Source organism: Saccopteryx bilineata, chromosome 4 (genome assembly GCF_036850765.1).
Source record: "Saccopteryx bilineata isolate mSacBil1 chromosome 4, mSacBil1_pri_phased_curated, whole genome shotgun sequence".
Classification (NCBI taxonomy): domain Eukaryota; kingdom Metazoa; phylum Chordata; class Mammalia; order Chiroptera; family Emballonuridae; genus Saccopteryx; species Saccopteryx bilineata.
This window is the reverse complement of record NC_089493.1, coordinates 200,870,232-200,893,347: the sequence shown is the minus strand read 5'-3', so window position 1 is coordinate 200,893,347 and position 23,116 is coordinate 200,870,232. Positions and strand designations below refer to the sequence as shown.

Below are 23,116 nucleotides of genomic sequence, written 5' to 3'. Positions count from 1 at the left end.
GAATAACCTCAGCAATCCTGAAAAGGAAGAAAAAAGCGGGAGGTATCACACTTCCAGATATCAAGTTATATTATAAGGCCATTGTACTCAAAACAGCCTGGTACTGGCATAAGAACAGGCACATAGATCAATGGAACAGAGAACTCAGAAATAAACCCACAGCTCTATGGACAACTGATATTTGACAAAGGAGGTAAGACAATACAAGACAGGTAAAGACAGCCTCTTCAACAAATCGTGTTGGGAAAACTGGACAGCTATCTGCAAAAAAATGAAACTAGACCACCAACTTACACCACTCACAAAAATAAACTCAAAATGGATAAAAGACTTGAATGTAAGCCGTGAAACCATAAGCATCTTAGAAGAAAACATAGGCAGTAAGCTCTCTGACATCTCTCGCAGCAATATATTTGCTGATTTGTCTCCACAGGCAAGTGAAATAAAAGACAGGATAAACAAATGGGACTTTATCAAACTAAAAAGCTTCTGCACAGCTAAAGACAATAAGAACAGAATAAAAAGACAAACTACACAATGGGAGAATATATTTGACATAGCATCTGATAAGGGGTTAATAACCAAAATTTATAAAGAACTTGTAAAACTTAATACCAGGAAGACAAACAATCCAACCCAAAAATGGGCAAAAGAAATGAATAGACACTTCTCCAAAGAGGACACACAGATGGCCAATAGGCATATGAAAAAATGCTCAACATCACTAATCATTAGAGAAATGCAAATTAAAACCACAATGAGATATCACCTCACCCCAGTCAGAATGGCGCTCATCAACAAAACAACACAGGATAAATGCTGGCGAGGATGTGGAGAAAAGGGAACCCTCCTCCACTGCTGGTGGGAATGCAGACTGGTGCAGCCACTGTGGAAAACAGTATGGAGATTCCTCCAGAAATTAAAAATCGAACTGCCTTTTGACCCAGCTATACCACTGTTAGGAATATACCCCAAGAACACCATAGCACTGTTTGAAAAGAAGAAATGCACTCCCATGTTTATGGCAGAATTGTTCACAATAGCAAAGATTTGGAAACAGCCCAAGTGTCCATCAGAGGACGAGTGGATTAAAAAGCTTTGGTATATATATACTATGGAATACTACTCAGCCATAAGAAATGATGACATAGGATCTTTTACAACAACATGGATGGGCCTTGATAACATTATACTGAGTGAAAGAAGTAAATCAGAAAAAACTAAGAACTATATGTTTCCATACATAGGTGGGACATAAAGATGAGACTCAGAGATATGAACAACAGTGTTGGGGTTACAGGGTGTGGGGAGGAGAGGGAGGGGGTTGGGGGAGGGGAGGGACACAAAGATCATGGCTTTTCAGCATTTGCCATATTCCCCCCTTAATCTATAGACAGACAGCAAATATTTACGTATGGTGTTCCCACTATAAAGACTGCTGTCTTAGGGACAAATGCTGATAAACTATTTCAGCAGTTCCTCCTTCTTCAAAGACTTATATGTAAACATAGAGCTCCATGTTTCATAGGACATACTCAAGCTCACTCCATGCTCCCTGGAGCTTTAGCACAAGGGATTGCCCCCCCCCTTTTTTTTAGTATTTTTTCTTTCTTTCTTTTATTTATTTATTTTTTGTATATTTCTGAGGATGGGGATGGGGAGGCAGTCAGACAGACTCCTGCATGTGCCTGACTGGGATCCACCTGGCATGCCTACCGGGGGGAATGCTTTGTCCACCTGGGATGTTGCTCTGTTACAACCGGAGCCATTCTAGCGACTGGGGTGGAGGCCATGGGTCCATCCTTAGTGCCCAGGGTGGATTTGCTCCGGTGGAGCCTTGGCTGCGGGCAGGAGGAGAGAGACCAAGAGGAAGGAGAGGGGGAGGAGTGGAGAGGTAGATGGGCGCTTCTCCTGTGTTCTCTGGCCGGGAATCGAACCCGGGAATCCTGCACACCAGGCTAATGACTCCGACGGGTCTACCATATCATGCTTTTTACTTAAAAAAAAAAAAAATTACATTTCTTTTGAATGCTGATGAACAGGAGACACCAAATCTTTTTCGCCTGCAAACTACTACCTTCTTTATTAGATCTAGCTAATAACACTGTTCTGTCTTTTTTCCAAATAGCTCCAGATATATGGAAAAGATTTATATAGGCGATGGGGATCCTCAAACCCCTCAGTGAGAGCTTCTGAGAATGGCTTTTAAGATACCTAGAGGCAGAAAAAGCCCAATAGAGATCAGGGGAACTACCAGCTTTTAGGATACACCCTTAAAGGCTCCAACACCCCAAAGGGGTCTCCTAGGATGCCATCTGGGTCCTGCTTCAATAGTGGAAAGGAAGGTCATTGAGCTAAAGCCTGCCAGGCTTACACGCCTCTGCTGTGAGGAAACAGGGACACTGGAAGGTGGGCTTCCCCCTCGCTCCTCTAAGGGAGGGTTCAGTCTCTTCCAGCCCTGCTCCAGCCACCTATGACCTAACCTTGACCAGAAACCTGGGGTTTGCCACTGAAGGCTGAAGGTGCCCAGGGCCGTCGGCCCCATCTACGACACTGTGGACGAGCCTAGGGTATTTCTTCCAAGAAGCAGGTAAACTGATCTCATTCGCACAAGGGCCACTTAACTATGTTTTGCCTGAATAGTCAGGTTTTTTATTCTTCCCTCAAAGATCTATGTTGTGGGTGTTGATAGTCATATTTTCTGCTGCTTTGCTTAATATATAGTGTTTCCTTTATCCCTCCTACCTCAATGCCCCACTCATATTTCAGGCTGGGACCTACTCTTAATTTAGAGCTCTCTTTCCTCCTTTTGCCAATTTGTATTATGAATTTACCTTTGCCACCCAGCTTAGTGTATCCCAAGGTTCTCTTTACCAGGCACAGTCACAGAGCTCCAGGGAAAAGCAACCTGGTCTCAACTCTCCAGGCAGAGGAGAACAGAAGCTCCATATCTACGCATGCTGCAAATGGCTTTTTCCAGTCTACCTGAATCATTACCAGCTAGAAGCAGCGGTCATTGGGACTTGGACATGAGCTGCAAAGTATAGAATGGTGACAACAATTCCAGTGCCATGCGGACTTTTCCTGTGGGGAACTTTCCTGGACTCCTGCTCCCTGTGACAGCTCCTAACAGACTGAACTGTGGTTGGGTTGCATTTTTCAGTGATTTGGCATGGTGATGGGGCCAACTTGGACTTGGGGAACATGTTAAGGACACTACTCATTTATGGATTCTTGCTGTATTGGCCAAGAGTTTGCTTAAAGGCTTTTAATCACTGTAAAAAAATTAGAGGACTGGATGAAGAAGATGGGGCACATATACACCATGGTATATTATTCAGCTAGGAGAAATGGTGACATCGGATCACTTATAGCGGAATGGTGGAGTCTTGGTAGCATTGTGCGGGGTGAAATAAGCGAATCAGAAAAAAATAGGAACTGCAGGATTCCATACATTGGTGGGACATAAAAGTGAGACTAAGAGGCATGAACAGGAGTGTGGTGGCTATGGGGGGTGGGGGGAGGGAAGAAGGGAGAGGGGGAGGGGGAGGGGTACAGAGAGACCTGGATGGAGGGTGGCGGAGGACGATCTCTCTTCGGGTGATGGGTATGCAACATAACTAAATGACAAGATAACCTGGAAATGTTTTCTTTGAATGTATGTACTCTGATTTATTGATGTCACCCCATTAAAATAAAAATTTATTTATAAAAAACAAACAAACAAACAAAAAACCCTGAGGTCACTGGCTTGAGTGTGGGCTCATCGGCTTGAGTATAGGTTCACCAGGTTGAGTGCCGGGTCCTTGGCTTGAGCATGAGATCATAGACATGACACCATGGTCACTGGCTTGAGCCCAAATTTCGCTGACTTGAGCAAGGGGTCACTTGCTCTGCTGTGCCCCTGGGTCAAGGCACATATGAGAAAGCAATCAATGAGCAAATAAGGAGCTGCAACAAATAATTAATGCTTCTCATCTCTCCCTCCCTAACTATCTGTCTGTCTCCGTTTCTGCCAATAATTAAATAAATAAATAAATAAGATAACCATGAAAAATTCTCAATTCTTTCAGATTACTTAATTACTATATTGTACTGTATAATTTGTGCCTGTTCACAACAGTGTATTTTTAAAATTTAGCTTTGTAAGCAATCACTTAAACATATGATATCAAATGCAATACTTGAAAAACTTTAAACCAAAAATATCTCATTTTGACAGAACAAAACAAACCAAAAGAGAGAAATGAAATTATTCTGTATCAAATTACCAAAATATTAGGAAGGAAATACAATATGGAATATCTGAAATAACTCTTCTAGTTGTGGTACGTGCCTTTCATGACAAGGTGTTTGAAAGAAATACAAGAGTGGCCATGCAATATATCCCATGGAGGATAATAGTACTGGAGTTACCTAGATAAATGTCTACCAATCCCAAGAAATTTTTGCTTAAAAACGATTACCACCTAAAAAAGATCATTCTCTTTTAAGTGATACAAATGTTATTTGTTTTTCTTTTCCTGGTAAACACAAAGGCCCAATTAGATAGTCTGGGGCAAAAATGGCATTCCCTTCCCCTTTTTAATCAAAGTCAAGTCGAAAGTAAAACTATAGTTGCTCAGCACTGAGAACTCTTGTCCATTCACCTGCACGAGCAGCACATACTGGAGACACCAAAGCAGACCTAGACTGCAGGTATTGTCAGAAAGAATTAGAAAAAAGTTATGGAATACAACCTGGCCAAAAAAAGAAAAAAAAAATCTTACCTTTTGTGACAGCATGGATGGACCTGAAGAGCATTATGCTAAGTGAGATAAGTCAGTCAGAGAAAGAGAAGTACCACATGATTTTACCTGTATGTAAAATCTAATGAACAAAATAAACAAACAAAAAAATAGAAACAGACTTATACAGAGAACAGACTGACAGCTGTTAGAGGGGAGGCAGGTTGGGGGACTGGGTGAAAAAAGGTGAAGGGATTAAGCAAAATAAATAAATAAATAAAAGCTCCCAGAAACCAACAACAGTGTGGTGATTACCAGAGGGAAAGGGGGAGAAGGAGGAGGTAGAAGAGGGCAAAGGAATGAATGGTAAGAGAAGGAGACTTGACTTTGGGTAGGGAACACACAGTACAAATATACAGATGATGTGTTAAAATATTGTACACTCGAAACCTATATAATGTTATTAACTGATGTCACTCCAATAAATTCAATGTAATTTTTTTAATGAAAAATTAAAAATGAGAAAAAGTTATAAAACAAAGATGAGACATGATTCCTTATTTTGCCTACCCAAAGAGAGAAGTCCTACTTTTGGGAGGCATTAGCCAAAGCACCCAAACCATAGCTGTAGGACTCCCCAAGTTAAAGAGGAAGGTAGCATGACAGAGGGCTGGGGCACTGAGCTTTGTAACAGGACACAAACACCAGCATCTCCCCTCCCCAGTAGATTCCAGTAGATGTTAAACATCTGCTCAAATTAGAGCTTCTTTCTTGACTAACATCTGGCAAGAACCACCATCTTCCAGCCAATGTGTCAGACAAGAGCTAAGCGGGCTATGTATAAACCATCTGATTACAGGGATTCCAAATACTCTCTGAAAGGAAACTAAGAGGGAGCAGAGAGCTGTGTGGTTGCAAAGAGGAAATTTAGATTTGTATACAACTTGTGAAGATCAAAAGGAAGAAAGTATCCAGGGATCAGTGTAACAGTGGTATAGCCATAATACACGATGTCAAGGCACACCTGGGCTCTGTTTTCTATTTGGTGGCTAGAGCGAGATGTTTAACAACCACCACCACCACTACCACCACCAACAAACTCAGCCTTAATGTTGGGCACAACTGTTCACAGGAAAAAGTAAAAAGAGAAAACTATGCAAATGTAATTAACTAAAAAAGTCATCCACTTTACCTCAGGAGTAACTTTACTATCCTAAACTTAGAACATTAAATAATAATAAATCAGGCTAACATTCAAGAGAGCATGTTTCAGGGCATAGCTTCTTGGGACCGTCTACTTTCATGCTTGTAGCTCATATTTTCTAGAAACACAACAAATTATCATGACTTCTGATTATAAAGCAATAGTTAGATTATGTTCCAGTTTCTTCCTAGGGCAGGCATGTAGGTTATGTCTCAGAAAGACACCCAAATGAAAGGTCAAAATAAAGCTGAGTGCCTAAAAAACTGAGTTACATACAACAGTCATCTCTGAAGTACCAATAAATAAAAATGATCAGGAACCACTATTTATGTTTTTTTTTCCATGTATAGGGTGTAATGTCACAGGAATGTAATAGTATCCTGCCACCTGTGAGGAGTAAACTCGAGTTCCTATTGGATGTGTTGTAAATAGAGGAGCCATTCTTCAGGTGCACTGCTCTGATCATACCCCTTTGTACATATATTTTATTCTGTCCTTTCATGTATTATTATGTATGCTTTGTAATGTTTACAATATGTTGGTATAGTAGTAAAGGCAAATACATATATAAATGTTAGAGGTGGGAGCTTTCATAGGGCTCCATGTGCAAAAGCGTGGCCCTCTAATCTAGAGAACTAAGCTGTCCAGACACCTTACTCTCCCACTATACTAGAGAAAGAAAGTACTCCATACTTACTGTCATTTTCTTCTTGAATCTGAATATTAACTATATCAATACAATTCTGAATTTCATTCCAGCTTATGTTTTCTTGCCCTTGGGACAAAACTTCCAGTTTAATGGAGAGTAGTTCATTTGCATAACTGTGGAAGTGAAAGAAATCATGACATTAATCAGAGCCATTCATTCTTTGTTCATGTTATACATCTTATTTTGACACAAGGGGTCAAAAGGAGTTGTTATGAGGTTCGACAGAAAAGTGGAAAGACAAGTAAATTGTCACATGCAGCTTCGTCAACATACAGCAAGCCCACTAGGGTTCTTTTTCTTAAAAATATTTTATGTACAAATGCTATGCAATGAAAGTTCTTCAAAATCCAACTTTGTACCTTACTCAAGCAAAACAAAACAGAACAAAAACTTAGACATTCTCAACTCTGTGAAACTGCTTTTTTTTTTTAAATACTAATTTTTCTCCCTTTTGCATGTCTTGGCTCTGAATGGCCATGTTTCTAAACCCTTCTATCATCAAAGGTTCATTTTATTACTCTTGTTCTTCCCAAAATCTAAGCTGTAACCCTAAAATAGAAGGGTTATCTTGAGATCTAATATGCCCACTGAGGAATCAAAATGCAAATGCATTTCCAAAAACCTTGCTGAGTAACACATATCTCTACTGTATGTCTTCTTGAAGAGGTGGTGCACGAGTTGAACCAGACATCTTCTAATTCCTCCTCATCACTCCATTTCTCCTAAGGCTGCAGAGCAGCTACTCAAAAACCTTTCTCGTGTCCCCTCCTCACTGCAGCAATCTCACACTTCACTCCTGACTCTACCCATTCTGCACCACCCTCTGGAAAACAGAGTTGGGTCAACTACAATTGTTTTTCTTATCCAGAGAGATTTTAGAAAAAAAAAATCCATCTTGATATATTAGCAAGAAATTTTCACTGCTCAATAATCAATTTTCCTATTTAAAAATTACAGAACCAACCCTGGCTTGTTGTCTCAGTGGTGAGCGTCGGCCCGGGGTGTGGAAGTCCTGGGTTTGATTCCTGGCCAGGGCACACAGGAGAGGTGCCCATCTGCTTCTCCCCCCCTCTACCTCTCCTTTCTCTCTGTCTCTCTCGTCCCCTCCTGTAGCCAAGGTTCCATTGGAGCAAAGTTGGCCCAGGTGCTGAAGATGGCTCCACGGCTTCCGGCTCAGGTGCTAAATGGCTCCTGTTGCAATGGAGCAATGCCCCAGATGGGCAAAGCATCGCCCCCTAGTGGGCTTTGCTGGTGGATCCCAGTTGGGTGCATGTGGGAGTCTGTCTCTCTGCCTCCCCGCTTCTCACTTCAGAAAAATACAAAAAAAATTACAGAACCAATGTCACAGCCATAAGCTAATATGAGCCATTGTAGCCCAAAGTAAAGACACGCGATAGTTTAGTTTGCTTTTGCGTCACTCCAGGGACTTGAAGACCAATCCTCTAGGTGCATATTGATTTACTATGCAGTTGGACTTCTGAGTAGCACCTGCGAATTTCCTAAGACAGGTTAAAAGAATTAACACCACATTAAGTCTAAAACTGTTTTTCTGTTGTGACAAATTTTCTCAAAGTTCTGCATGCCTCAAGGTGATAGTGAGGAATCTTCCACAGAGAGCAGCTTGAGAGAGAAAAACATCATTCAGAATAAGAAGTGGCAGTGTGGTGATTCATTTACACTGGGGAACAAATTTTTTTTTTTCATTTTCTGTTGCATGAGATTTTAGAACTGTTTCTATATATTTCTGCATCGCTGATTCCAAATCTGAAATCCCTTTTTTGGTGCATGCTCTAGTTTTTATGCAATTTTAATTTCTTTTTGTTATAGTTAATGACATGCATTGGTCTTTAAATTGAAGTTAAGCCTCACCAGTGGTGGCGCAGTGGATAAAGTGTCAACCTGTAACACTGAGGTCGCCGGTTCATAACCGGCCTGGGCTTGCCTGGTCAAGGCACATATGGGAGTTGATGTTTCCTGCTCCTCCCTCCCCCTTCTCTCTATCTCTCTCTCTCTCTCTCTCTCTCTCTCTCACAAACACAATCTCTCCTCTCTAAAAATTAATAAAAAAAAATTTTTAAATTGGAGTTAAAGGGCAATGACTCTTGGATTGAACATAACCACAAGGCAATTAATGTTTTACAAACATCACTTTTACATAATTGTAGTTGTTTATAAATGTAAAAAATTATTATCTGATAAAAACACTCTCTTATTTTGTTTTAAGATTGAATAATGGCTTCTTCGAGTAGGTGTAAATATAAGAATAGTCCTGACACTTCTGTTATATATGTGGCTGTTACACACTTCAACGTCAAAAGTGCAATATTTCATCATTTGTGACACGTGCTTATATTGCCTATTTTCAAGTTCCCCTTGGCCATCAAGACAAGAATCGGGCTCCTCATATTGTGTGTCATAATTGTGAGGAAATACTTCATGACTGGATAAAAGGAAAACGCAAAAGAATGCCTTTTAGTATATCTATGATTTGGCGTGAACCTAAGGACCACAGCAGCGACTGTTATTTCTGTCTGATCCATACAAAGGGCATCGGCAAGAAAAAACGGCATATGATCGCATATCCTAATATTCCTTCAGCAATACGACCTGTCCCACACCCTGAGACAGTCCCGGTTCCTGTTTTCAATGGTTTTATTTCTTCTAAGGATAAAGAAAGTGAACATGGTGATCAAGTGTATTTTGATAAGATGCATGAGGAAATGGTTGTAGAATCTGAAGGGTCTTCCTCTGATGCCAATCAGTCATTAACCCCTCAGCAGTTTAGCCAACCCCAATTGAATGACTTAGTAAGAGATTTGGGTCTATCAAAGAAAGCAGCTGAGTTATTAGCCTCCAGGCTTCAAGAAAAGAATGTACTTCACTGGTCAGGTCAAGTATCACATTTCAGGAAGTGTGAACAAATTTTTGTGGTCTTAATTTCCCGAAGACAAAGACTTTGTTAACTGTCATGATATCAATAGTCTTCTCAGCCAGCTAGGTGTTACCACTTACAGTCCAACAGAATGGCGGCTATTTCTTGACAGCTCTACACAATGGTAATGTTTATGCAGCGGTTCTAATTGGTTATTCAACTCATCTGCAAGAAGATTATAATGACATAAAAATTGTCCTTGCCTTTCTGAAGTATGAGGAGCATAACTGATCATTTGTGTGGATCTTAAAATGGTAAGTTTCCTGCTAGGACAACAGAGAGGTTTCACAAAGTATCCTTGCTTTCTGTGTTTGTGGAACAGCCGAGCTCGGGAGAAACGCTGGACACAGAAAGAGTGGCCGAAACGTGAATCTCTGGAAGTATGGATGCAGAATATTGTGAATGAACCTGTAGTTAATCGAGACAGGATCATTTTTCCCCCACTTCACATCAAACTTGGTTTAATGAAGCAGTTTGTTCAGGCTTTGAATAGAGAAAGTGAATGCTTTCAACATATTATTTCTGCTTTTCCTGCCTTGTCTTTTGAGAAGATAGAAGCAGGAGTATTCAATGGACTTCAAATTCGAACCCTCATACATGACGAAAAATTTGCCAGGAAGATGAATAAGGAGGAGAAAGCAGCATGGCAGTCTTTTGTGGCAGTTACATAGAACTTCCTTGGCAACAAAAAAGCAGAAAACTATGAACTTCTGGTTCAAAGGATGCTGTTGGTTGTCTGTGACATTGGATGTAATATGAGCGTTAAGATTCACTTCCTAGAACACATATTCCAAAAATTTATATGGAACCAAAAAAGGACACGAATAGCCTCAGCAATCTTAAAAAAGAAGAATAAAGTGGGAGGTATCACACTTCCTGATATCAAGTTATACTATAAGGCCATTGTACTCAAAACAGCCTGGTACTGGCATAAGAACAGGCATATAGATCAATGGAATAGAACAGAGAACCCAGAAATAAACCCACAGTTCTATGGACAACTGATATTTGACAAAGGAGGTAAGGAAATACAATGGAGTAAAGACAGCCTCTTTAACAAATGGTGTTGGGAAAATTGGACAGCTACCTGCAAAAAAATGAAACTAGATCACCAGCTTACACCACTCACAAAAATAAACTCAAAATGGATAAAAGACTTGAATGTAGGCCGTGAAACCATAAGCATCTTAGAAGAAAACATAGGCAGTAAGCTCTCCGACATCTCTCGGAGCAATATATTTGCTGATCTATCTCCACGGGGAAGTGAAATAAAAGACAGGATAAACAAATGGGACTATATCAAACTAAAAAGCTTTTGCACAGCTAAAGACAACAAGAACAGAATAAAAAGACAAACTACACAATGGGAGAACATATTTGACAATACGTCTGATAAGGGGTTAATAACCAAAATTTATAAAGAACTTGTAAAACTCAACACCAGGAAGACAAACAACCCAATCCAAAAATGGGCAAAAGAGATGAATAGACACTTCTCCAAAGAGGACATACAGATGGCCAATAGGCATATGAAAAAATGCTCAACATCACTAATCATTAGAGAAATGCAAATTAAAACCACAATGAGATATCACCTTACACCAGCCAGAATGGCGCTTATCAACAAAACAACACAGAATAAGTGCTGGCGAGGATGTGGAGAAAAGGGGACCCTCCTGCACTGCTGGTGGGAATGCAGACTGGTACAGCCACTGTGGAAAACAGTATGGAGATTCCTCAAAAAACTGAAAATCGAACCGCCTTTTGACCCAGCTATCCCACTTTTAGGAATATACCCCAAGGACACCATAGTACGGCTCGAAAAGGAGAAATGCACCCGCATGTTTGTGGCAGCATTGTTCACAATAGCGAAGATCTGGAAACAGCCCAAGTGTCCGTCAGAGGACGAGTGGATTAAAAAACTTTGGTACATATATACTATGGAATACTACTCAGCCATAAGAAATGATGACATCGGATCATTTACAATAACATGGATGGACCTTGATAACATTATACAGAGTGAAATAAGTAAATCAGAAAAAAAACTGAGATGAATCCATACATAGAAGGGACATAAAAATGAGACTCAGAGACATGAACAAGAATGTGATGGCAACAGGGGCGGGGGGGTTGGGGGAGGGGGGAGGGGGTGAAGAAGGAGAGAGGGGTTAGGGGAGGGGAGGGGCACAAAGAAAACCAGATAGAAGGTGACAGAAGACAATTTAACTTTGCGGGAGGGGTATACAGCACAATCAAATGTCAAAATAATCTAGAGATATTTTCTCTCAACATATGTACCCTGATTTATCAATGTCACTGCATTAAATTTAATAAAAAAATATTAATATTAAAAAAAAAAAAGATTCACTTCCTAAACAGTCACCTTGATAAGTTTTCCGAAAATCTTGGGGCTGTTAGTGATGAGTAGTGCTGGGGCATCAAACGAGATTGTCCTCAACAAGTACACAAATGTAAGAGCTACAAATGCAAATTTTTGCCTGAATAGAATTTAAATAAGTTTTGCGCAAATTTTATGATTAAAATAAGTGTTTTAATATGTTCTATTTTGAAATTGTAGACAAATTCTGATGCAATCATATCTTTTAGTGTATTAGTATATTTACTGCATTATATAAATTACTATATTTTCACAAAAATGATGCCCAAGAAGACTTTATTATGTTAAACTAAATGTTGAAAATTTTACAATAAGATGAAAACCTAAAATCTTGAAATGCAAAAAAACTGTAGCTTATAGAGAAAAACTAATGTCATATTTGAGATCAGTATACTCAATTTAGGTAAGATCAAGTGTTTTTGTGGATGCAACAAAAATTTTGTTCCCCAGTGATCTGTGGCTGAATGAGGCATCACCAAATGTAGGCTTGACACTGCTTAACTGTTATGTATAACATTTTCACCACACTAAGTTACTCAAACCTAAGAAGATACTGTGTCACTTGTAATATATAATATAACATGGATACAATATGTAGTATATAACAATATGGATAAATGGCACCTTGCACTGGTTCACATCCCTTATAGGTGGGACCATTCTAGAAAAGAATGCAAAATTCTTATGGGCATTTCACATGCTTAGCATCTACCTGATGATCCTACGGGAATAAAAGAAAGCATAAAGAAAACACAGAAACAAACACAATTACCCACCATTTGTTTAGAAATGTACAAACACTAGTCAAAGGGAATGGATTTTAGGGGAAAGACAACAGAGTTCCACAGGCTTTTCCATATGAGTACTAAAGGCATCAACTTTGGAAAGTTTCCTGCAGTTTGCCTAATAGGTCCGTGTCCTTTTTTTTCCTCCTCACCTCTGTCAGAGCTCTCTTTACCATCTGCCAGGGGCAGACTAGAAAGATTATATCCTAACAGACTTGGGAAGTTTAGAGGTTAAAACTCCAATTTAGTTCAGCAGATATTTATTCAGCACTTATTATATACAAACCTGTGGCAGCCACCACAAAGATATTAAAAAGCACAGGATGCAGTCTTAATACTTTAAGCAGCTTTTGGTCTAGTGGATATGATGACAAAAACTCCCAGAAGTATAACAGCAGTGTACAGGAAAGGCCACAAAGTAGATATAGTCCATAAGAGTAGACTTCATGGGGTTCCAAAGAAGAAGAAGTGGAAGAAAATTTTAGTGGTGGGGCACCTTGCCTGGGACAGGCACTGAACAAAGCACTTTTCAAAACTGTTCTAATGCAGAGTAGATGTTTTTATTTGGTCTCTGTGCTTTACAGATGAAGAGAAAAGGGCTTCACTAGGAAGAATCAGAATTAGATGTTTGGCTCCAAGACTGTGTTCCTCTAACAATATCAAGCCAATTCTCAGAGGAGATGACCTGAGCAGGGGTGGGTAGAAGCATGGAAATAATCCATGAAGTGTCATCTATGGTTGGCAGGGCTTGGAAATTCCAGTACTGTGCCAAGCAGAGATGTGTGACAGGTGTTACATTCCTGGTGGTGAGAGGAGCCTGCATGGGAGCAGACAGGCCAGAAAGCACACAGTACATTTGGATCCAACTTGGCTGAAGGGCAAAATACAAGGAGAGATGCAGCTGCTTGGTTAAGGCCAGAACAATAGGATTAGAGTGAAGAGCCTGTTCTTAACTCAGATGAGAACTGGGAACATTTAGAGGAGCATTATAAACATAGCTACATTTTAGAACAATTAATCTGGGAACAGCATATGCCTAGAGTCAATGCCAACCTATATAACTTAAAACTTTTGTGAGAATTAAATAAAAGAAACTTTCTGGGGAAACACAGTCCCAAGGATGGAAGCCATGATAAACAGGTAGAGACTTTGTAAGTTTACTGAGGTGGCTGTGCCCACACTCTTTAGCTATGAACTTGCAAAACCACAGGGAGTGCCAAGATCCAGCAGTGTCTCCAAACCTTGAAAACCTGTAAACTTGGGCTTCTAAGAACCTGGGTTAAAAGGTTAAAAGCTGACACTGAAAGTGAAATATGAAGGTCACTGAGGTCATTGCAACTGTCGGTACAGGAACCAAAGGGGGCCTGGGAGTCTCATGTCTGCACTGGGTCATCTGGGTGACCAGAATATGCTTAAATCTATTATTTTTTTCAAAAAGATTTTTTATTCAGTGTTTAAGATTAAAAACTACAAGATTTTGCTTGTAGCTGATGAATGGAAAGAGAAAAAAAACTGTCATCTGATTGGTTAGTTAAAATGCTCTCACTCAGAGTCAAATTACTCAGTGACATACCAGTTACTCTGTGTGGGCTCAGGATTTCTGGAGCAAAATAGCTCTAAACAAAACATATCATCTGAGAACACAGGGCTAATGAGCATATGAAGTACTGAATAAGAAAGCTGATAGAGAGGTTGTGGCAGACCTTTGGATTTTTTTAGGCTTCTGGCAGTTGGTTACAATATGTAAAGACCTAGCAGCAAGTTCTTTTATCTCTTGACTTGTCTGAGTTAACATTAGCCCACTAAGCAGGAACAGAGAGATACTTTATAGATAGGTTAGAAAACGTACTTTCCCAGTAGCATGTCAGTTGGAATAAATCAAAGGAGAAACAATGATTACTGCACATAATGTACTTGTCACACATCTGCTGAGTACAATTTCCATTCCAAGTGCTGTTTTCATCTTCACTATCATCTTGAGGCCTCAATTTATATATCTTCCCCTCCTATTTAAAGTCTTCCCATTTCTCCAGCACTCTTTTTCTGATAGGTTCCCCTTTTTCAGAATTGCTAAATGATGCAAGGTTTGAGGACTCCAAAGATGCTGCTCTCACTGGGGTCTGTGCAGGAAGAGGATTGGTATTAAGTTGCTAATCAATTGCCAGATGCCAAGAATGGGTAAAGTACTGTCCCCAACAAAGTCCAAAAGTCTCCACTGGGAGAATGTTCCATGGATTTAGCTGGTCTTCCTGCTGACAACAGTACCCCTGAAGCACTCGGGGCAAGTGCCAAACCAATAATTTCTTTTTATAGTTTTTGGTAAATTCTTTCTTGGGAAACATGGTTGCTAATGAGAAATGACCGTTAAGTGTTGCCAACAGTCTGTGTTGCCAACAGTCTGTGCAGCAAACAGCCTTGCCTCTTCTAGAGAAGCATCACAGGGAATCAAGTTGTAAAGGAAGAAACATCAGGAAGATGAAATTGAATTCTTGCAACTGTGCTTCTTCCTCTTGCAGAAGCATCTCTCTTAACTTCCATCTCCGCCTATTTAGCCACCAAAGGCAGCAGCTTTAGCAGCTTCTACAGTGTGTCCGTAAAGTCATGGTGCACTTTTGACCAGTCACAGGAAAGCAACAAAAGACGATAGAAATGTGAAATCTGCACCAAATAAAAGGAGAACCCTCCCAGTTTCTGTAGGATGATGTGGCAGCATGTGCACATGCGCAGATGATGATATAACACCGTGTATACAGTGGAGCAGCCCACGGCCATGCCAGTCGAGATGTGGACGGTACAGAGGAAAGTTCAGTGTATTCTGTGGCTCGCTAAATTTGAATCCGTGACCAAAGTGCAACGTGAATATTGGTGCGTTTATAACGAAGCACCACCACATAGGAATAACATTACTCGGCGGGAAAAGCAGTTGAAGGAAACCAGCAGTTTGGTGGAGAAACCCCGTCCTGGTAGGCCATCAGTCAGTGATGAGTCTGTAGAGGCTATACGGGATAGCTACCTAAGGAGCCCTAAAAAATCTGTGCGTGAGCCCACATCAAACTGCACCGAATAGGTATGAAACTGGGAGAGTTTTCCTTTTATTTGGTGCAGATTTCACATTTCTATCATCTTTTGTTGTTTTCCTGTGACTGGTCAAAAGTGCACCATGACTTTACAGACACACTATTTACTTCTTCCTTTGTCTTTGCAAAACGAGCAGCTCTCTCTCTGCACGACCCAATGCAATCTGCTGTCTGACATGCTTTGGAGTTGCCCTATCTTCTGCCTTTTCTGTTTCTTTCCTCTAACATTCTTTTTGTTAATTCTTCTTCTTGCTTTCTTTTATAATCTAACATTTCTTTTCTAGTGTTTCTCCTCTCAATTTCCTTCTTAATCACTCTGTTCTTCCTCTTTCCTCTTCTCTTTTCTCCTCTCTTCAAGGTTTTGGTTAGTCTCTCCACTGACAGTGAGGTCCTCTGATGTGAACATTCACTAAACTGCTGAGATGGAGGGGCATGGCCTGGCCTTCCTCCTCCTATTGCAGAATCTGACTTTTCATCAGTATCAGAAGTGAGCAGTGTTTCAAGAGCTCTACAATTCTGGATGGAGAGTTTTCAGAAGTGTTGTTAGGTTCAAATGAGGTGGACAGAGTAGAGACAGAACTTTCTGACTGGCTGCCATTTGCCACAGACTTTTCACCTTTTAACAAGTACACCTGTTGGACTCTGAATTCTGGTAGCAAGTTCATCTGCAGAAACACATCCTGCTGTTACTTTGAAGGGAATTCCATGATCTCCAATAAAGAAACTGGGTGGAACGCACATTACAGGATAGATCTGCAAAATCAGAGGCAGGCTTCACTTTTGGTATAAATTTTATAGCAATAAAACCATTTGAAGATGCTTCTGTCACTTTCTCATCTTCCCAACTCACAGCCATCTGTGTAGACTGCTGATTAGCATTGGCTACGAACACTGCGAAGATTGTGCTGCTCCTCCTGGGTGACGATGGTGGCCCGTCTGGTGCCCTGGAACCACAGCTCCCTCCACTGGGCCTAGGTGCTCGCTCACTGTGCTGTCTCTGTGTCCCGGGGGCTGGCTCGCCCTACCCATCCTCAACCCCACTGCCTCATCCCCCCCCACCCCGCATAGAGGAACAAAGCCTGTCAGGGGCCTCCAGGGATACGCCGTGTCATGTGACACTACATACCACAGGTGGCACTGAGCCCCATCAAATTTTTAAAAAGATAATTCAAACAAACACAGATTTTATGTTTCTTATACAGAATATTTTAACTCTGAGGCTGTCCCTGTAGGCCCCAGTTAACCACAGGTATAAAAAGTGGTTCTCAAATGGGCTGTGGGACCACTTCTTTAATGAGTTATTTGTAAATTGGGATGAGGGAATGAGAGGATTTTTTGATAATCAAAATGAGTGATTTGAAGGGAGGGTCACTGTCATTTAGAGGGCAGTGGCCAGGGGTGCTAAGTCTGCAGGAGAGTCTGGACAGTTCTCTCATCAAGTTTCTCCTTAAGGCCCCAGTAGCCTGTTAGACTTCAGAATGCAGTGACCAGTTCTGTCGCCTACTCCAGCACTGACAGAGCAGGGCAAGGCCTGGCTAGGGAAGAATGAGGAGACAAGATGTAGGAAGACCAATTTGGAGGTTGTTATAGAAGCAAAGGTGAAATGTCTGCATGAGGTGGTGTTGGGAAATGGAAACATTCTGCAGAGGTAGAATGCACACAGCCTGTCTGCTGACAGGAACAGAGGTGAGCAGCTGTTTATAGTACAAGGGTGCCTGGCAGAGGGGCAGAGGAATACTCAAGGTGAACTTGAAGTTTCTAAGCTTGGAGGAGAGGGTGGTGCCTTTAATAGAAACAGTGGTGGTAGAGATAAATTACCTTGGAAAGAGACTCTGAGACATCATATGAACCAGGTGGCCAAATTAATGTGATATAAAGAGTATCAGTTTCTCTAAAAAGACTAAACACAAGAAAAACCTACTGTCCTACTACGTTGGGGACATTGTCTACATAGAATAAATGCTCAAACACCATTTTTAAACTTTTAAGAAGTTAAAAAATTTTCCCCCTGTATAATTGTACATGACTCAGTAGAATTACTCTACTTAGCTATTTGAGCAGTTCCAGAATCAGGATGTGAAGACTTTTTGTCAAGATCTTAGCAGACATCGCCCCCTGGTGGTCAAAAGGATAAACAATACCTGGGTGCTTGACTTGGGCTTTGGTCTTACTGAATCTTTCATTGGGTTCCTTATTCCAGCCCCTAAATTTCTCTCTAGATCTGCTCTAATGTGTTTAATACTACCAATTGTACTATTTAGTAGCATTTTTAAGGAACACAAAAAAAATACAGAGATTACTACCCATTGCCATGATCCACTGTGGTCTCAGGATTCCCTTGGTTTAACAGTCAGAAAATGGGGTTTAGGGTTCAATGGCCAAACTTTGGATACAAATCTATATTCAATTTCCTCATCAGTAACATAAGAGAACTGGACTGGATGATTATTAAATATTAATGTATTTTGTACATTTTGTCATCTACAAAAGAAGCCCAAAGGAAGGTATAAGAAAGATATATTTTTAATACTTCTATTCTTAACCTATCAAATAACGTTTGCTAATGATGAAATCAGCCACCAATTGCCATAGTATGATCATTTTCAGACTCTGTTTCCCTAAAAGGAATACTGTAAATAGGAACTGTAATATTAGAGACTTTTAAAACAGGCCCTGGCCGGTTGGCTCAGTGGTAGAGCATTGGCCTGGCATGCAGGAGTCCCGGGTTCGATTCCCGCCCAGGGCACACAGGAGAGGTGTCCATCTGCTTCTCCACCTCTCCCCCTTTCCTTCCTCTCTGTCTCTCTCTTCCCCTCCCGCAGCCAAGGCTCCATTGGAGCAAGGTTGGCACGGGCGCTGGGGATGGCTCTATGGCCTCTACCTCAGGCGCTAGAATGGCTCTGGTTGCAACAGAGCGACGCTCTAGATGGGGGGAGCATCACCCCCTGGTGGGCATGCTGGGTGGATCCCGGTCAGGCGCATGCAGGAGTCTGTCTGACTGCCACCCTGTTTCCAACTTCGGAAAAATACAAAAAAACCCCAAAACAAAACAAAAACAAAACAAAGTAGACTAGCTTTTAAGAAAATGAGCATGCGATATATGGATTTCAGTAAGCAACAAATCCTTAATTTGTGAGATCTGCCAAACATACAGTTCTGCATTGAAAAGAAGTTTGGAAAACCTCTTACCACTCCACATATGTCTCGTCCAGATTGTTGAAGCCTGTTGTTGGGCTTCTGAGTTGATTCTGCACAGACACAAGATCATTGCTATCCAAGGCCTGGTTTAGTAAAGCAACAGCAGACAGCATTTCCACTGCAATCAAGAGTTCCTCGTGGGCCAAATAGTTCTGTTGGGAAACATATGGCAATAAATTCACACACCTCATGGATGTAGTAGGGATTTATAACGCACATTTCAAAGAACGATGAAAAGTCAAAGGTCTTGAGAACCCAGGAGAAAAAGGGCTCACTGGTTATCTATTCTTCATTGGCTTTCAAGAACAGATTTTTTTTTTTTTTTTTTAGAGATTTTGGGGCCTGAGTTAATTACAACCAACATTTATGACTCCACAAACATCTGTATCCCCATAGCTGATTCCTGCTTCCAGCTCTCCTCGCTGCTCACAGGCTCAGTCCCACTAAACAATTAAGCCAAGGATTAGACAATGTTGTCACTGAGAGTGTGAGGCAACGTTTCCACTTGACTAATAATTTTCAGTTTGAATTAAGGAGAAGGAAAAGAGGAAAGAATTTCACCTAAAAGTTATAGCTCTAGAGAGTATAAAAATCTTTAAGCGAAGAATATTGATTCTAGTTTCAAGAAAGTTGATTACATTTTTATAAATGGGTAAAAATTTAAAAATGTATTATAAGGTCTAGATATATGAAGAAATGTGAGGTAAATCTTTTGGTAAAGCAAATAAGAACCTCCACATTTATATGATCTATAAATCTGAATTTGGCTTATTTAAAAAGTACATCTTAGATTTCAGAACATGTTCCCCCTTTAATGTTCTCTTCCATTTAACCATTTTATACTGACTTGGCCTAACTTCCAACAGGTTATTTCTTCCATATACTGAAAAAACACAAACGGGACATAGAAATGAATTAATAAAGAAGCTGATATATATCTTTACAGCTTTTACAATTTATAGAATATTACATGTATTGAATATATACTATAATGTTTATATTAAAATATGTTACAGATTTCTTGATCTCCACAGAAATCTTATAGCAAAATGATTTTAGAGTAACAAAGCATAATTTTTCCTTTCAAAGCAAATGGGAAGAAAGAGTTATTATAGGGAACATGTAAATAAATTTTATCTAAATATCTCATATTAACTATAAGTTTAATACATAGGGAAAGTATAAAATCACAAGTAAAGAGAAGGATGGAATCATTTGAGATTCACATCTTTTACCCTTTTCAGTGAACTGGCCACAAATATCTAATACAGCAAAAATGACAAGGAAAACTAAAGAGAGGTCTGAACACCTCTGGTTGATTATTGACAAGCTGAGCTGGGTATGAATGATTGTTGTAGAGTTCTAGTAGCTTTGGGCTTCAAAGCTAGAGAAATGGGAGAAAATATTGATCACAGAATGTAAATGCAATTTAAAGAAATAATCTGTTTTTCTTTTATTATAAAATGGCATTTTTCTAGAAAAAACAGGAAGTCTTGAAAAGCAAGAATAAGAAAAGAAGTCCTACCACCCCAGCCCTTTTAGTATATATTGTTCTATTTGTTTTTAATTCATGCAAACATTTACAGAGGTGTTGTTAAACTGACTTGTTACTTTCTAATTACAAAAAACTAAGATAATGCTATATATTTTAATCTTGTTTTCCTCACTTATATTAGTGTGAGCAACCTGTTATTAAACATGTGATTTGTTTCCTGCCTCTCAGTATTAGAGACAATGCTGTGAAACATCTTCATGGCTATAGCCTTTTGATTTGTATCCTTTTTCTAAGAATACAGTTGCCAGGAAAATGGGTGATAGCCTTTGACACACATCACTCAGATCACTCTCCAGAAAGGCTGTACCATTCCCACGCCCATCAGCTGTGCAGGAGGCACCTGCCGCCCCAAATCTGTACCTATACTGGCTTAGCCCTCCCAGCTCTATCAGGCTGATTTCTAAAATAGTTGTATTTTGTTTAGATGTCCATTTACTTACTTCTGGTTGAGTCTGAACATTTTTTTGTGCTTGTCATTATGAATATTAGGTATTGTGTGAGTTGCCTTTTTATGCTTTTGCCCCCCGCCCCTCACCCTGTACTTTCGGCACATCAGTGCGTTTCTGATCTTTAAGATCCAATGTCCTTCTACATTTCCTTAGAACTTTCATTAAAAAATTTTTTTACATTTAACCTTTAAATTGGAAATTTATTCTAATATGTGTAGTGAGGTCATGTTTTCTTTCCCAAAGGGTGAAATACTTGTTGAGGATTTCATTCCTTTCCCCATCTTTTTGAAAACCTAGCTCTAAATTCTTGGCCCTGTTCCAGTACTTTTCATTCTCTTCCATTGTTTGGCTTAATTTGTGGTACACATGGTCTTAATTACTCTAGTCTTATGTGACTATTACTGTTCAATACTATTAGCAGATAAAGGAGCATAAATTTACAAAAATTAAAGCCATGGTGCTAATGTTCTTTCTTGAATGCAGATTTCTAGAAATGCTGATATTTTAAAGCTTATTTTTCTGTATCAAGAAAACATTAAAAAAAATTCAGTATAGTTTAAAAGTCATCCCCCAAAATTTCAAAGTCACACAGAGAATAAGAAGCACCTGCTTTCACTGTGTATTTGTGTAGAGCCCCGTCTCCATTTTCGAACTATGCTCTTAGATTCTGGAAGAAGATGAAGTGGGAGTTACGGAGGCAGGCAGCCACGGGACTGGTCCAGGAAGGCCAGTGAGATTGGGGATGGCTATGAGTTCACCTAACTCACGGACTCATAATTGATCTCTCCCTAAGCACAGTCTCCTCTGACATACCATGGCGTTCTGTTTCTGGAGGTTGAAAAGTTCGTTCTGATACATGACAGCAGCAAAGGGATAAACAGCAGGCAGCTGGGCTTCTGGTTTCCTCAGTGCAAGCAGCGTGTTCTCGGGGTCTCCTTCCCGAATGACAGCATTGATGTGGTCCACTGCAGCCAGCCCTGAGGGTGGGGAGTCACAGGCCATCAGAATGCCCACTTTCCCCATTGTGGCCTGACCCAACCAGTCTAGCTGTCCGAGGCTTTGAACCTAAGGACTCACTGTCCATGAACTCTGAAAGGCTACAGTTGGAGAGAGGCAGAACCTTGGAAATGGTTGGAGATACTTCTCTTTAATCCTGTGTGTTAGTATCACCTCCCCAAGGGGACTGATACTGTGGGAAGCCCTGCCCTACTGCTGTGTCCTCCCTCTGAATCAGAACCACAGAGAACCCATGGGAGACACTCAGACATATTGCTGCTTGAGATGGACGGTATTAGTGCTCAAAACATTCTCCTTTGACTCTGGGTTCTATGAATTGTGATTCTTAAGAAAAAATAAATCAGGTCTATTTTTAAAAATATTATAACCAGAATTCATATGATGTAGTAAGACTGTTCTAGTTTCAGTTAATCTTGAAAAAAAAAAGCCCTGATCATAGAAATGCCCTAGCTGACATTCTCTGAACTAATAATAGGCTCTGTGATGTCTCTACCAGTTGCAATGTTCAGAATACAAAGACCTGAATTTTAGTGACCAAACTGGATTCATTCAGCCTAGTTTTCAGAAAACAGAAACAGAATTGCTGACCAACAGAAGAATGTGTGATGAATGCTTCTACCAGCAACAGCAAAGCAGACAGAATGAGCAGGATTTTGCCCTGTGAAGGAAGCTCTAGGGTAGTGGAACTAATACCAACCCATAGATTTCTAGAGCTTTTCAAGGGTAAGTGGGCCTCCCTACTACACAACTACCTGTGTACTATAGCTAAGATTATTCTAAAGATGACAATATTTCCACTCTAGGAGCTATCCTCAATAATCTTCCTACTAAGGACATCATTCGATAGCAGGAAAGACAACTAATGTAATCACTCCCATGCCACACTCCCAACAAATGTTTACTTATTCTAAAGGATGCCAAGACACCAAACACTTTTTTATTCTTAGAATTAATATGACAAATAAAAGAATTTCAGAAAGAAAGGTCAGGAGTTGGTTGTTCTGTTAAGGTTATTTGGAACCTTTCTGCTGTGTCTTTGATGACATTTGATGGGATCCTGCT

General features: G+C 40.2%; 1 protein-coding gene, 1 non-coding gene and 1 pseudogene across 3 annotated transcripts in view; all 3 read right to left on the bottom strand.

The window, feature by feature from the left end:
- IQGAP2 (IQ motif containing GTPase activating protein 2) overlaps positions 1-23,116 on the bottom strand; it is a 449,634-nt gene that overhangs the window by 152,187 nt on the left and 274,331 nt on the right. For both annotated transcript variants that reach the window (XM_066273593.1, XM_066273594.1), the window contains exons 10-12: positions 21,851-22,014; positions 19,025-19,185; positions 6,629-6,753 (exon numbers count right to left, since the gene is read on the bottom strand). In XM_066273593.1, coding sequence (XP_066129690.1) covers positions 6,629-6,753; positions 19,025-19,185; positions 21,851-22,014 — 450 coding nt within the window. The remainder of the gene's footprint in view (positions 1-6,628; positions 6,754-19,024; positions 19,186-21,850; positions 22,015-23,116) is intronic.
- Positions 6,274-6,402, bottom strand: LOC136336712 (small nucleolar RNA SNORA11). Its single transcript, XR_010731539.1, has one exon. It is a non-coding gene; the product is annotated as a small nucleolar RNA SNORA11 (small nucleolar RNA).
- Positions 11,947-18,102, bottom strand: LOC136334029 (UBX domain-containing protein 4-like; annotated as a pseudogene).